This window comes from Centruroides vittatus, unplaced genomic scaffold (genome assembly GCF_030686945.1).
Source record: "Centruroides vittatus isolate TY-2023 unplaced genomic scaffold, ASM3068694v2 scaffold_899, whole genome shotgun sequence".
NCBI lineage: Eukaryota > Metazoa > Arthropoda > Arachnida > Scorpiones > Buthidae > Centruroides > Centruroides vittatus.
Genome location: NW_027122719.1, coordinates 1,443,168 through 1,459,436, shown reverse-complemented (window position 1 = coordinate 1,459,436; position 16,269 = coordinate 1,443,168). Strand labels below are relative to the sequence as shown.

At 32.3% G+C, this 16,269-nt stretch overlaps 1 protein-coding gene across 5 annotated transcripts in view; it reads left to right on the top strand.

The window, feature by feature from the left end:
- Positions 1 to 16,269, top strand: part of csul (protein arginine N-methyltransferase 5) — a 324,839-nt gene that overhangs the window by 282,121 nt on the left and 26,449 nt on the right. For 3 of the 5 annotated variants that reach the window (XM_067288669.1, XM_067288670.1, XM_067288668.1), the window contains exons 3-4: positions 510 to 628; positions 9,932 to 10,017. In XM_067288669.1, coding sequence (XP_067144770.1) covers positions 510 to 628; positions 9,932 to 10,017 — 205 coding nt within the window. Of the gene's footprint in view, positions 1 to 509; positions 629 to 9,931; positions 10,018 to 16,269 lie in introns of those variants that run through there. The other 2 variants (XM_067288672.1, XM_067288671.1) reach the window with 1 other exon arrangement.

Genomic DNA, 16,269 nt, shown 5'->3' with positions numbered 1-16,269 from the left:
TTATTAAATTATTTTAAAGTAACAAGTTGGAAAACAATACAGATGCAATGAAATAATGTTTGGCAGCTCTCTTTCCATTCTCTTCTGCAAATACAATAATTGTTCATCTTAATGCTGTGTCATAAGTTTGTTTCAAAAGCATTTCAATTTCTTTGAATTGATGTGACCATTGAGCAGTATAGCTAAAAATATTTATTTGCACTCAGTAGTCTACTCACAATAACTGTTGATTGCTGTTTGAACTGCAAAATAAGATGAATTTCAGTTTTGAACAAGAAATTTGGAAAAAATGCATCTTAAAATGAAGAAATATATTAATTTTATTAGTAACTTTATTCTGATTTTTCTGAAGTCTATTAAATTGGTTCTGCTGTATTCTTTAAGGACTGACTACCAATGATAATTTATATGTTAATATTGAAATATATATTGTAGGTAACTTTCTAAAATTAAATTTTACCCTTTTTGTCTGTAACCAATTAAGAATCTAATTAAATATTTTTTCTTAGATATCAGTTTGTTGCAATGCCAATTGTTCATCCAAGATTCAAACGTGAATTTATAACTGGAAAAGCAAAAGATCGTTCAGGAGCATTTACAAGATCTGATCTTGTTCTAAACAGCCAAGGTCAGTTTGGTTTAAAACTATTTTTTTAATATATAAATAAATAAAATAAACAGTTTATAAGAAATCAAAAGATAAATGAATTTTAAATAAAAAAAAAATTTTTTTTTCTGGGATCGTTACTATAGAGTTGTATAGACTTTTAGGTACGATGGTGGAATTCACTTATTATAATCACTTCGGGACTTGCAACTTTTGATAACATTAAACAGACGATGAAAAATTTTCATAGTTGAACTCAATTTATTACAAACAATTTTATAATATGAATGTGTACAATTTCCATTTATCATAAACTGTACACTTAATACATTTCATATAAACAGTTGTTTTTAACACAAGATCACAAAATAGAAATAGAGAAATTGCAACAGGAATGTTCATTCCCAAAGGTATGCTTCAAGTAAATTTCTATAGAACACATATTTTCTAAGAATTTTTGTCGTGCACTTACAGTATGTAAAAGATAATGATATGGCTGTGTTTCATTATGTAATGAGGGTGTGGAGAAAATGACGTCACAAACAGCTATCACTATGCATTACTGCATTATAGTTTAGAAATGCTTTCCACTCGAGCTAAACATGGATGCTGTAATCTATTCTGTAATTTCAGTTATAGCTGAAAGTAGTGCTTTAGTTAAAGTACTACAATATAACAAAAAAAGAGAGAGAATTGAGCATTTCTCTTTCTGAAAATGTGAAAAAAATAGAGAAGATAGATAATTGTGTTTAAGATATTGTATTTTCCTATTCTTTAGATGACTTTAAGAGTAATTTTAGGAAATTTAATCCTCCTTAACCATTTCATAATATTTTTATCAACAGTTACTTTGACTTTTTTATTTTCACAGCATAATATCACATTATACACAGCATAATATCACATTATACATATATGAGTACCACCGGGAGGTAAGAGGAAGTCGTACTTCCCTTTCTAGTAATAGGTCACTGACTTATTCATTTGTCTAGGATGGCTAGTTTACGAGTTTGGGGTCCCGAGGGTCAGGACTATTTTTGTCCGGCGAGTGGAGAGAGGGTGAGAGGTCGACAATAAGGCATAGGCGACAGATGAGTAATGACACCATTTAACAATAAAAGAAGGTTTATTAAAATCAACAAACTAGACGGCTACAATTCTAACTACAGTGGATTCCTACCTAGGTCTCTAGCTTTCATATACGCGTAGGGGGCCGAGAGAGCGTTTACAGTAATCAATGATCATATCTCTTGGAAGATCTCTGAGGATAATTTTCTGAGAACTTCAAGATACGCTCATCTGAAGTTGTCCCAATTCGGGCAATAGGTTCCACTTGCAGCACTAGGTCAAAATTTCCATCTGATAGGATGAATAGTCCAAGGCTCTGTGATGTGTACACGTGACTCTGATGTCCAACAACTCTCTTCAAAGGGAGGGAAAGAAGCGGCTTTTATAACTTTGCCGTGGGAAGATATATCATGAGATCAATTGTTGGAGGTTAAAGTTGTCGTTGGGAATAAAACAATTGACAGAATTGGACAGTAAATGTAAACTTTACGTCATTACCACATGAGAATGTTTTCTTTTAATAGGAAGAGTTATAAAATTCCCATGAGCTTCGTGGTTTGTTTTTTTTTTTTTCTTTTTTTGTCATTAGGGGAGATAATTTAGAAAAATGGATAAAATTCCGGATTTCACACATACAATTGTTCATTTTGCTTTGCACATGTAGCAGATGTAAAAGCTGCTTTATCTTTGCAGCAAACATTTAGAAACAATTTGCTACATGATAGTGCTTCATTTATAAACACTTTGCTGTGTAGTGATTGAGCAGCACTGCATAAAGAAACATGACCTATGCTTCAGTTAAAAGTAAGTTTTGAAGAAAAGGTCCATTTAGTACAAATTTTCCAAGAATTCTTATACCTAAGTTTAATTATCACAATTGATAACAATAGCCGAAGTTTAATCATAATAGTCAGGTTATTAACTAATTTTATATAGTGTTTTGAGACCGACTGATTATGATAACAATAGCCAATTGATAACATTATCCATGATTATAATAACTGGATTCCACTGTATTTACAATTTTAATTTCAAAGAAATTATTCAGTACTTTTTACTCTAATTTCTTTTTTTTCAGTATAAAATAAAAATATGAGATGACTGATTCTGATCGGAGAGTAAATAAAACTGTAGAGTTGAAATTAGTAAAATTTATGTTTTGTTTATAACTTAAATTGTTTATATTTTAGTAAATTTGCTGTTAGTAAAATTAATAAAATTGCTATGGTTTTTAAATTTCTTGTTTTCTCAAAGCTGCAATCTAATTTAATAGAAAAAGAGATTTTAATTAATAAAATTTAATTAGGCATGTTGTTTTTGTTGCTAATTGAATTTATTAATTATCTTTGTTTTGTTGGGCCTTTTAATTGTTTCACTTTAGTTTAGAGCAATATTTTGGTACCAAAATTTCTGCAATAAATAATTGTAATAATGTTTTGTTCTCTCTCATTATAATGAAAATTTAGGTAAGCTATTAAAACATTAATTATTTTACATGTAAATTTTGAAATTAAAATGTAAAAGTTATTAATAAGTAAGAGATTTTATCTGTTACTTCCAAATGGATGCTATGGAGAATTTTTAAAATAACATTAACAAATATTGAAATGACACCAGTAATAGCCAGCAAATAATATTCTTTACTAAATAAAACAAAAAAAAGAAAAAAATGCTTTCTCAGACACTATGATGACCACATTTTGACTAAGGTTTACAAAAAACCAGAATACAAGCCACCATTCATTCCATCATAATTTATAGACCAGTGTTTCCCAACATGAGGCCCATGCCCCACAAGGGGGCAATTTGATTGTTAAGGGGGGCAATTTGAAACTCGTTCAGAGTTTAAGTTAACCGTATAGCCGCTGTATGCCATATTTATTGTAAATATTGATTTAAGTTAGTTTTAATTTTTTTTGTTTCCCTTTCCTTCTAGAACTTTCCTTTATAACCCTTTTCTCTTAGGGCGGGATTAACAATTCTGGGAACCACTGAGAACAAAGAGATGAACGAGGCTCTGAGGTCGGCGAAAGAGGAGAAAGAACATTCTTTGCCTAGACCTCGAGGTGGGCAGATGTGAGTTGTTGTGTTCCAGGTCGTGTTTGGCAATGACTGGAAAGTTCAAGAGACTGATGAAAGGATTGGGTTTTATCGTGGTTACGATAAAACAGTGTGGCAATTATAAGTGCAAGAAAAAAACTTCAACGAACACGACAACGAGAGACCTTCCAAAAGAGTTCAACGTATATGTTGGGGGCATAAGAATTTTAGAAAGGCTTAGGTGGGGCATAGCACAACAAAGGTTGGGAAACACTGTTAGAAATGCTTTCCACTCGAGCTAAACATGGATGCTGTAATCTATTCTGTAATTTCAGTTATAGCTGAAAGTAGTGCTTTAGTTAAAGTACTACAATATAACAAAAAAAGAGAGAGAATTGAGCATTTCTCTTTCTGAAAATGTGAAAAAAATAGAGAAGATAGATAATTGTGTTTAAGATATTGTATTTTCCTATTCTTTAGATGACTTTAAGAGTAATTTTAGGAAATTTAATCCTCCTTAACCATTTCATAATATTTTTATCAACAGTTACTTTGACTTTTTTATTTTCACAGCATAATATCACATTATACACAGCATAATATCACATTATACATATATGAGTACCCTTATCTATTTAAAACATTTGCTTCCACAGTTCTAGTAAATATTGAACTGAATTATATCACACTCATAGTAAAACAACATGAGTATCCTTCAAGCCTTGCCCAAAATCCCATCCTTAAATATCAATCTACAGTAGAGAGTCGTTAATCTGAACCCCGGTAATCGGAACAATTTTCAGTCGGACTGTGTCATGCTGAATCGAACATTTTTGATACTAGATTTACTTCTAAAATATAATTTTCATGTTTTTATATTCTTCAATATATTTATTTTGTTTGTACAAAATGAAGAAATAATTTTTAACGATACGATAGCCTCGATTATTATTATAAAAATTTTCGTTAGGCTTAAAATCGAAAATTCAATATGAAGCGACACACAATGGAGAAAAATTTAAACATCGGATAGGTTAAAATATTTTTTTGTGCATAATTGGTAATTTGAACAAATCACTAATCTGAACAACCCCAGTCCCCAATTGATTCCAATTAAAGACTCTCTACTGTAGTTACAATAAATCTGGTTATAATCAATCTAGTTACACATCTTAGAAGGATGAATCTAAGATTCACAAACAAGTTGCAGGAACAAACTAAATTAGCATCGCCTATAAGAGAAACCCAACTGTATTCTCTTTATCACAAAATGCTAAAAACCTTTTCATAGGCAAACTTTTTCTGGGATGTATTCTGTCTCCATTATAGATAACAGATTCAACAAGAAATGGGTCTACATTAGAGTGATGGCTTGATCTATTAACATACTGTGAAAATTCAAACCCGCCGGAATTAAACTGTTAATAATAAAATATTTTATTACTTGGTTCCCACGGAGAAAATATGAATCAGGAGGAACAACAGTCGAAAAAGGCTGGTTGGTGAAACTGAATAACGTGACCGAGAGGATAAAAGGGCGACAAGGGAGAAAAGGGAGGCCGGTTACGTTCTGTCACTTTGACTGTGTGGGTGTGCAAAATCGAGGGGAACCGCCCGAAATCCACGGAATACGTTGACCTAGAGGACCGACCCGGATCACGAGGTATGACCCGAATTTATGTAAACTCCCCTCCGCGGATCCGAAAAGAGGCGACCGTCGCGCGCCTCTTCTGTAATTATATTGTTAGCTTAAATAAATTGTTGTTGTTGTTATTATCCGTTGGCTATGTCTTTTATTCGGGTATCATCACCGCCGCTCTATCATCGGACCCATCCACTTCCTCCACTCGCGCAAAACGCGTAACTCATCCGAACCGCCATCTTGACGTGGGCAGGTCTCACGGACCTGTTAGCCGACAAAAAGGAGGAAAGAGACTCCGTCCACCTCCCGGCACCCACAATACTTATCAAGGAGCACCATTATTCTATCCAAAGGGACTTGCCAACCACAGCATTTAGCAAATTACTCAGCCAGTCCAACTCATTGAAAATTTTCATTTATGTTTTGTAGTTTGAACCAATTTTACTAAACAAATAAAAATTGCTTTCTGGTTTCTCATTTGCTTTCACTATTTGTTGTGAATGTGAGCTAATCTTTAGAATGTCTCTTCATTCTTTCATGTGATTGAAGTTTCGACAGGCAGAGAAAATGATATCACATACTGTACCAGTATGTGACAAATCCATTGAACAAAAAAAGAAACAAACAAGTAAAACAGCAAAGCCATTCTTGGGACGAGACTATGTCTTGTGTGAGATTTGTGCATGCTTTTGTTTGTAGAAACAGTTTCAGCATTTTGTATATTATTTTGACCTGGTTTTTGGTCCCCTGACTGATTGGACAAGTCTGGTTTATTTTATGCGCTCATGATTTGGGCACCAAATAGTCTGTGCCAAATTGCAACTCCTGACATGTACTCCTTCATACCTCTAAGGTGTGCAGCCATTGACAGCAGCACAATTTTAGAGACGAGACAGTCTTGTAACAAAACTCAATCAATTTTTTAAAAGTACATGGCACAATTTTACTTTTACTGTTTTACTTTTCCTTGTATATGTTGTTCAGATATATTAACAAATATTGTCAGTGCACGAAAGAGTAGACATGAGTCGGTCTGAGCTGAAAAGGTCTTGTGTCAGATGAAAGGGATGTAAGGAGACATGTGAAAGTTGAAAGATTGATCTGATCTCTTTCAGCTGTTTTGTTTTTAGATTTTTAAAACGTTTTTTTATCATCTTTATTATAAATAATTTTATTGTTTTACTTTCTTTTACAAATTTTATAACTGTGATCCATATGTCAACTCCCACTTGTCTCCTTCAATCCCTTTCATCTGACATAGATTCCTCCCACTCAGACTGATTCATGTCTGCTCTTTCCCTGTGCTGACTATTGTCAGCATGGGAAAGAGTAGACATGAGTAGTACAGAAATGTATAAGTAAATTGAAAGTTTTTAGTTCAGAATTACACACAAATTCATTTGTACAGTGTTAATTTGTGTTGTCATACTTTTGTGACAACTATACTCAATTTGAGAGCAGTTCAAAACTAGTTTCACTTGTTTGTTTTTCTCATTTCTCTTGAAAAATGTGTAAATGGGATTTGACTTTATTATATTGGAACAATTAAAAATTTTAAAAATTAACATATGACATGTAATGTTCTGGTTATGACTGATAACAGTTACAAATACTACATTTTGAAGCATAGGTTAATTAAGCCTTGTTATCTCCATTGCCTGTGTCAGGGGTCAGCAGTTTGTCAAGTGAAAGCCAAATTGTCACGGAAACAAGATACCAAAAGTACCAGAGAGCCACATCGAGGTTTAACTTCTTGGCCGATCGCCGACCAAGGGTGCATATACTTTTTGTTTTGTATGGATCGATCTGTAAAAGCGGATCAGTCCTTGTCACGTGATACAGATAGCTTCTGTCATGGCGGAAAGTATACAAGTAGGATTGAAAATGGCTCAGTTAACATATACTGTTTTTTAAAAATATTATATGTATAATATCTTTGAAACTCTGTATATGTTAACTAACAAGGATCAATTAATTAAATTAAAATAATCTATTTTATCTCTCGATATTAAAACCGTAGTTAGTACTAAACGACATACGTTGTTATGAATTATCGTTTATTTGACAAAATTGTTTGTGCTCATTCATACAAATTTTTAAATCGTATTACTCTGTGAATAAAATTGTATTCCACAAAATAACATTTAAATAAAAATTTTACAAAATTTAAAAAAATAAAACTTGCAGAAAAGATGAAAGTGCATGCCATACATTCTTGAGGTACAACTTTGCAAAATTGTCTCTAAATACTTATTTTTTCATCTCAGTTTATCGGATATTTTAATAATGATGTTTTTACTTGCCATTTAAAAGTTTTAAATAAGTTTCTTTGTCAACAATTAAACATGTTTCTTTGTTATTTACTGTAAGCTTAACTTCAACCATGGAAGCTGCCATCTTTAATCTCTTTTATCCAATCCAAACGATTCTACCCTTTGCTCGGATTAGTTTGATTGCGATCCAGTAGATCCTAGATGGCGTTTGTATACGCAAATAGAGATTGATCGGATCGCAGTAGTTCCTTTCTATACACGATTTGAACAATTGAAGTGACAATAATTCCTATTACAAATATACTGAATTATTTATACAGTAATACCCCGAACTTACGCGATAGGTGGGACTGAGCAATAACCGCATAAGTCGGGGTATAATTTCGCATATAAATACATACAAATTATTTTTAATTGGGGCCGGAGACTAAATAAAACAATAATTTAGAAAAAAATGTTTAATAAAATCGTAGATAATACATATGTATAACAAATTATATTATTAAAATCGTAAACCAAAGTTATTTTGATGTAGAAGACTTCATAAAATCGAACAAATTTGTCTGACGGCTGAAAGATTTTTTCTCCTGCAAAATTTTCTCGTGGCATGCTAATAATTTTTTTATTTTTTATTTTGTAGAAGAAATGCGCTCTTCGTTGGAGTCTATTTTCTAAAATTTGTAATCCCTTTTTAATTGAACTCAGGCCTTCAAGTTTTCACAGCTTCGAGAATTTTTTCTTTACCTTTTATAATTGTTCTGATCGTCGATTCCGGTAGATTAAACTTCTTTGTCAATTTATAAATTTTCATTTTTGTATTGAAGTCTTTCATAATGTTAACTTTACGTTCCAAAGATAAAGTTTTTCTTTCCTTGTTTGATGCAGAAGAATCAGTTCTACTTCGTTTGGATGACATAGTAGATCTCTCAAGTCTCCGTAGATATAACACACAGAAATAAATAACACAAAATAAAGTGTAGCTATGCGTCGATTCCGCGCGACATGTCCGAACATGTAAGCTGAACAATAGTGTGGGGAGGGAGTGAGTAATCAAGAGTTGCGCGGTGCTCAAACAAAAGACGAATCGACGAGATTTGAAAATTGCATAAGTCGAGGTATTACTGTATTGTATTGGCTATTGGCCAAATAAATAATAACAATTTATACTGTTAATGTAAATAATTTATATTGTTAATTTAAATGTGCGAAATATGACACACAACAGGGGCGCCTCTAGTGGCTGTTTTCGGCATAACGTTACACGGACGGACACGCGTTCAATAAGTTATATATATAGATATGCTTTAAATACTACTACTGGAATGTTTTGTGTACCGATCTAACCGCTTTGCCTAATAGCTAAGTGGTGCACCTTGGAGAAAAAGCCAACAGGCTAGAGTCTCCATATTAACAAAAAAGAAAAACAAAATGCTACCACTCGCATGTGATTCATATTGATCAACGTGAGTGGTCATGTGCGGATGGGCTAAAGAATGGTAGAGAGTATGCCATACGAGTTGAAGTTTGTTCAGCAGCTCTGTCTCATAAGTTATAAGGCTGCTTGAGATGAGGTGAGATTGGAGTTTATGTCCGAAGAGCCGCAAACGTCTATGCAAAGAGCCACATGTGGCTTGTGAGCCACACTTTCTGACCCCTGGCCTATGTTTAACCCAAAATAGCCCAATAGTTTGAAAGGTTATTTAGCATTAATTAATTAAATTAGGTTATGAGTTGTTATTATGGATTAAAAATGCTTACTTATCTAGAAATGATGATGATAAAATTCTGGTTACGTAAGTGAAACTTTTGTAGTGCATTATAATTTAAATGTTTTGGAGCCTGCTAATTTTGATAACATTAAATGATTGATAATAATTTTTGTAATTACAATAAATAAAGTTTAGTTTGTATTTGTAGTGATAATCCTGGTGTGTATTTTATGCAAGATCTTTATTTCAATAGATATTGAATCTTCTTATACTTAATTAAAAACCTGCTTACCATATTTCTTCAATTGCTATTCATAGTTATTGAAGTTACATTGCAAATTGTGTATGAACTATTTTAAAATATTTGAGTTAAAAAAATGTATGACACTTTTGAGTTCATGAATGCATTATCATTTCTTATAATTTAGTTAATAGTATTTTGGTCCAAGGTAATTTATGAACTATTTTTTTAGAGTTTGTTATGCATGTATCTATCTAGATTATATCTATTCTTATATACAGATATATATTAGAAAAATGAAATGTTTAAGTGTATGTGATATAAAAGACAAAATTTTCTGTTTATATTTAGATTGGAACACACTTATTGTTGGTAAAGTTTCATTGACTATTGATCCAGATTCTGTGGCATATTCAGTGTGTAAAAATTCTGAAAAAGTGAGTGAGAAAACTTTTTTACATAACTATGTTAATAATTTAATTTTCAATTTCATAATTTTTATTTTATTTCCATATATATGTAACAATTAATTTATTTTACATATTTACAATATTATATATAAATGAATTTATGTAATATATATGAACAAGTATTAAATACAGCATATAGAAAATTTACTAAACATTTTAAAATTTTAATATAAGGAACTGTTAGAAATTGAATCGATCTGAAGTTTTAATGGTTTGTTTTACTTTTATTTTTTTCTTCTTGGGTTAAGAACATTCTAATTCTAACTTTATCCAATTCCAATCCAATAAGTTGTTACATGATTACTGTAATATCCAAAAATGAAATATCAGTTGAATTATCTCCAAGATATCCAAAAACACATTTTGGATATCTTGGCAATGACAAATAACAACATTAAATAACATGTAAAATAAGAAATAGTATATTTTTTTAATCTTGCCTAAATGCAAAATAAGAAAATTTATCATCATAGAAATATAAGCATATTTAATTACTGTACTTGCATTTTTGAATAATTTAGTTCTGTCAGGATTGTAAACAGTCAGTCTTAAGAGTTGAATATTCTAATTCTTAAATGGAGTATATATTCAAAACAAAAGCATATGATGGACGCATTTCAGATTTGGATTTGTTTGGAGTTTTTAAAGGAACATAGAGACTTTTTCAATTGTTTTCACTTCTGTTGATGGAACCTGTGTACCTTTACTTTAGGAAGGTTTGTAGGGAGTGTTCAGACTTTAAAAAGCTAGATTGGTATTAGAGAAGTTGATGAATGACCAAACAGTTGATGTAAGCTTAGAAAATTGTGGCTGCAATACAAGGAAGTTGTGATTTAGATGTGTTTTTGTCACAATTAGAAATCATTATTGTCAAAGAAGGCATTATACAGAATCTAGACTAATTTTATAGTCTGAACACAAGAGTTTTGCATTTCCTGAAGCCCTCTGGAGTTAAATGTTTTCTTTCTCGTTTTAAAACAATATTAACTGCTGGAGGAGTTGGCAGGTAGTCGGCGCTGTTGGTGACTTTTTGTCAGAGTTCAGTAGTACAGTTTGAGTGTTTCAATGCTTAAGATTAAAAGGATGATTTATCAGATAATCTTGATAAACACGAATAGACTTTGTTTTAGGCTAATCAGATGCTTGTTGATTATCGCTGGGATAGAACCCAATCCACGCCCTTTGACTAGATCACCTCAAGCTACAGAGTGTGAAGATATGCAAAAACGAGGGCGTGGAAGACCCTTAAAAGGTAATATGAGAAATACTGATAAGAACAATTTAATGGAATTTGTAGAAGAAGACCAAGATCAAGATATAGAATCCTTAGAAGTGTTGAACACAAAATCGTGTTAATAAAAATCGCATGGCTTTTTCCACCTTTATTTAGTTGAAACGGTACATGTTTCGGGCCTTGTGCCCCTCATCAGTCAACTTTCATTCTTGTGATGTGTTCTGTGCCCATGACTGATGAGGGGCACAAGGCCCGAAATGTGTACTGTATCAACTAAATAAAGGTGGAAAAAGCCATGTGATTGTTATTAACACGATTTTGTGTTCAACACTTCTAAGAACAATACAACACGGTTTCACAACAAATCAACAATAACCATTGTTATAGAAACGGTGAATACCACCGGAAAGAAGAGAGAATTTGTGTACCTCAACCAGTCTCATGGGCACAGAACACATCACAAGAATGAAAGTTGACTGATGAGGGGCACAAGACCCGAAATGTGTACTGTATCAACTAAATAAAGGTGGAAAAAGCCATGTGATTGTTATTAACACGATTTTGGGTTCAACACTTCTAAGAACAATACAACATGGTTTCACAACAAATCAATATAGAATCCTTTTCGAAAGGAAAAACCGGGACAATAAGGGATGCGAATATTCAGGACTATTTTGTGATGACCTCGGAAGTGGAAGAGCATGAAGCTGATGAGTCGAAGTATACCATTAAAGCGGTTTACGACTTGATACAGGAAAACTTTACCCAGCTAAACTCTGATTTGTGTACAATTAAAGCCAAAGTAATATCATTGAAGAAGGAAAATAAAGATTTGAAGGAGGAGTTGAATAAGGTTTTTCAAAAAATGGATACACTTGAACAAGAGATCAGGACGGGCAAACAACTGAGAGGTATGTTTGAATTTCAGATCGATAAGTCTATTAATGAAAGAACGTTAAACAACATTATAATATTGAATTACCTGTTTGAGACAAATGATCTTGCCGATGAGATCTCCCATTTTATTAAGAATGAGTTAGATCTGCCAGATTGTTCCTTGGAAAGTTTGGTCAAAATTTCAAGATCTGATAATAAATCAATAGTCAAAATTATGCTTAATTCTATAATTGAGAGAAATTCAATTTTACAAGAATTTTGGAAAGCAAAGTCAAATAGACTTAAGAAGTTTAATGGGAATTTGGTAATTACCGCCGATTTATGTAAATGGTCAAGGATTAGGAGGAAAAAACTAATACCCATTATATCCCAAGAAAAATCCAAGGGATGCAAAATTACTGTTAGAGATAACTATTATATAAAAGAGGGTAACGTGTTTACCTACAATATCAACTCGAATGAAGTTATCCTGGTAGATCATTTTTTATAGGGAAACAATCTACTGGCAACTTTGGCCTTACATTGGATGAGGAAGACAATGTAGAAAACTTCAAAATGACTATTAATAATAATAGGGTTGTTGAGGCGAAACTTCCATGCCCACGCACTAATAGTACTTGTACAGGATTTAATAAAATATGTGTAAGTTTCTGGAACATTCAGGGCATTTCCAAAAAACGAATGATCATTCCTTATATCAATATCTATTGTTGCACGAAGTCGTTGGATTTACAGAGACGTGGATGGCCAATAACATTAAGTTGGAAAATTTGGATCTGGAAGAAGAATGTTGGGTTTTATGCAGCGAGGCACTTAGGACTCAGAAGTTTGGTCGACCAGCAGGCAGGTTGTTGTTACTGATTAAGAAATCATTTGGTTATATAATACATTTTCAAGTTATGCCATGGTATATTTTGGCTTTAGTAGATTTGGATTCAAGACTCCAAGCTTTATGGGGAGCAACAAGGCTAGGGATATTATTACTATATATTCCATCTTCAACAAATAGTTCCAAATATTATAATGAATTACAAACAGTGATCGACCAGTGGAATAACTATGTAGACTTATGGTTGCCGGGAGGCGATTTTAATAGCCACATTGGAGAGAGATTGGATACGGCCTATAAAGACGACAGGGTAAAAATTGCTAATAAAAGATTGTCTAAAGACAAAGTGATAAACTCATCGGGCAAACACCTATTAAAGTTTGTTCAGGATAATAACTTCTTTATACTAAATGGTAGGGTAGCTGGAGATATCCCAGCTGAATATACATTCGTAAGTCATGTTGGTAAATCAGTAATAGATTACTTCATTTGCTCTGAAGAATTGCTTCGATTACAAATTAAGATGACAGTGCTTGATCTGGAGATGTCAGACCATTTCCCAGTTCAGTTGGCTCTACTGGGTTATGGGGAGAGTAACAATAATTCACAATTTAATACACAGAAATACAATGTGTCCAGCTTAATAAGGAGCAAAAGATTTAATACACGGAGAATATCAGAAGAAATTCCTAATATGTTGAATGAAAAATTATATCAGGAGAGAGAATTTGGTCCGTTAAGAAATTACGAAAAATTAATTGTGTTGTTAGAAACTTGTCGCGTCAATTATTGCCCTGGCAATTTACGGCAGAGATACAAACAGTCATGGTGTGACAACAGATGTTATTATTACAAGATTAGGAAACAGAGGAGTTTATCATGTTTTAGGAAAACTAATCTTCAATCAGATTGGAAAAAATATGTAGAAAATAAAAGAATCTATAGAAGTTTTTTGAAAGCCAAAAAGAGAAGATTTCTTTCTGATTTAAACAAGTCTGATAGAAACGAAGGATTCGAAAAAGTTTTGGGGTATAATAAATAGGTTCTGCCAATTAGTTACCCAGAGGAGGAGGCCTGTGTATATATCAGATAGCATATGGCATAAGTATTTTGAACGGTTTTCTGCAGAGTATTGGTCGAAGAAAAATCGAAATTTTATGGATAATTCATATGTCGATATAAGTCTCATGGAAAAGGTTTTTAATGTTCAAGAAATACAACGCTGCATTGGGAAGCTCAATAATAGATCTGCAACCAGAAGTGATGACATTCCTAATGTAGTGATCAAAAATTAACAATAGCTAGCTATACTTGATTACCTGACCAAACAATTCAATGGATTTTATAATAACGGAGTAGTTCCTGTTGAATGGAATAATGTGATATTTCATATGTTATATAAAAAAGGAGATAGATCGGACCCCAGAAATTATCGTCCTATCGCCTTACTATCAGTGTTCCGAAAACTCTTTACAACAGTGCTAGTGACAAAATTTAATGAGTGGATAGACCAAGGAAATTTGAAGAATCTGACCCAATTTGCCTTTATTAAGAAAGGTGGCACACAGTTGGCCTTATTTATATTATTGTCAATTGTTCAAATACAGTTCTGTATGAAAAGACACAAAGTATTTGCATTATTTCTAGACCTAGAGAAAGCTTACGACTCAGTAACTATCAGAGACTTACAAAATAAAATGTCACGATATCGAGCAGATAGTTCAATGGTGAAAATAGTTGGTTTACTATTCAGTCACTACGAAGCAATCATTAGACAGGATAATAAATAGTGGAAACCTTTCAAGATAGAACGTGGTTTGTTACAGGGAGACCCCTGGTCTCCACATCTTTTTAATTTTTATACTTTTGATCTAAACAATAGTTTTACTAATGAGGACGATGGATTTACTGTTGATGAGACTGTTATCCATTCCATTGCTTATGCCGATAACATTGTTATCATTGCTCCAACAGCAGCTGCTCTTAGGAGAAAAATTCAAGCAATTACCAATTATTTTAAGAAGTTAAAATTAAACATTAGTCCAAAAAAATCACATATTATGGTATTTAGAAATGGGTCTAGACTGCCCAAAAGGAACATGTCCTTTCACATCAACAATGTAGAACTAAAAGTGGTAAACGAGATTAAGTTTCTTGGAATAATTTTAACTCCCGTGATATCCTTTGACAGACAAATCAAGGCAACGATGGTTAAGGCTGACAGATTAATCAATGGTGCAATTAAGTTATTTTCTATAACTAACTTAAAAAATATCCATGTACAGTTTAACTTGTTTAACTCAATAGTTTACAATGCAATAAGCTACGCTTCACCTATATGGTGCTTATCTAATTACCAGAAGTTAGATGTGATCCAGAACAAATTTATTTGTAGAATGTTCTTATTGGAGTTTAAAGTGCCAGGTAGCGCCTTAAGGTTAGAGTTAAGTAAATTCAGTCTCACTGCACTATTTATTAAAAGATGTGTGAAATTTCTTATAAAACTTATGGACAGTGGTTATATTGCATCTAGGCTTGTATTGGATAATTTATTGTTTCAAGATATAGAAGATATTCGGTTACGAATTTCACCGAAGTGGTACAGCACAATATTGACTTTCCCTAATATAAATAGCTATATGGTATCTAATTTACCTTTCAAGGTGAAGAGATTCTTTATTTAACTCCGTCTTGATAGCGATGTTATATTGATAGACAATAAGTTATATGTGTATACTAATAAATTGTGTCCAAGATGTAACATGGACTTCTCAAAATTTCATTTGTTATGTGTATGTGAAAAGGCTAACGATATCAGGTAAAAATTTGATCTCTTGTGTTTAAAGAAATGTATTACGGAAAGTGCGATGCACATTATGTTTCATGTGGCAACAATAAGTACAATTTATAATTTGTATAATTATGTTAAAAAATTTGTATTGATTAATTGAGAATAACTGATTGTTGAAAACATAACTCCCTTTGTAACAGGTTAGGCCTATTACGATTAAAGAATATTTGATTGATAAAAAAAAAAACTGCTGTAACTTCAAGGATTTTATTATACTGTAATAAATATTAATCTGTTTTTTAACTGAGTGAAGTTAATTAAACCTGGGGATTCTTTTAAATGAACAATAATACCAGAGAATTTTATTAGTTCACTCTCAATGAACTAGTTATAGTTTTCTCAGTTAGTTAGTTGAAACATAAATAACCAGTTGAAAAAATTTGCATTTGTTTGAAATTATGGTTGAAT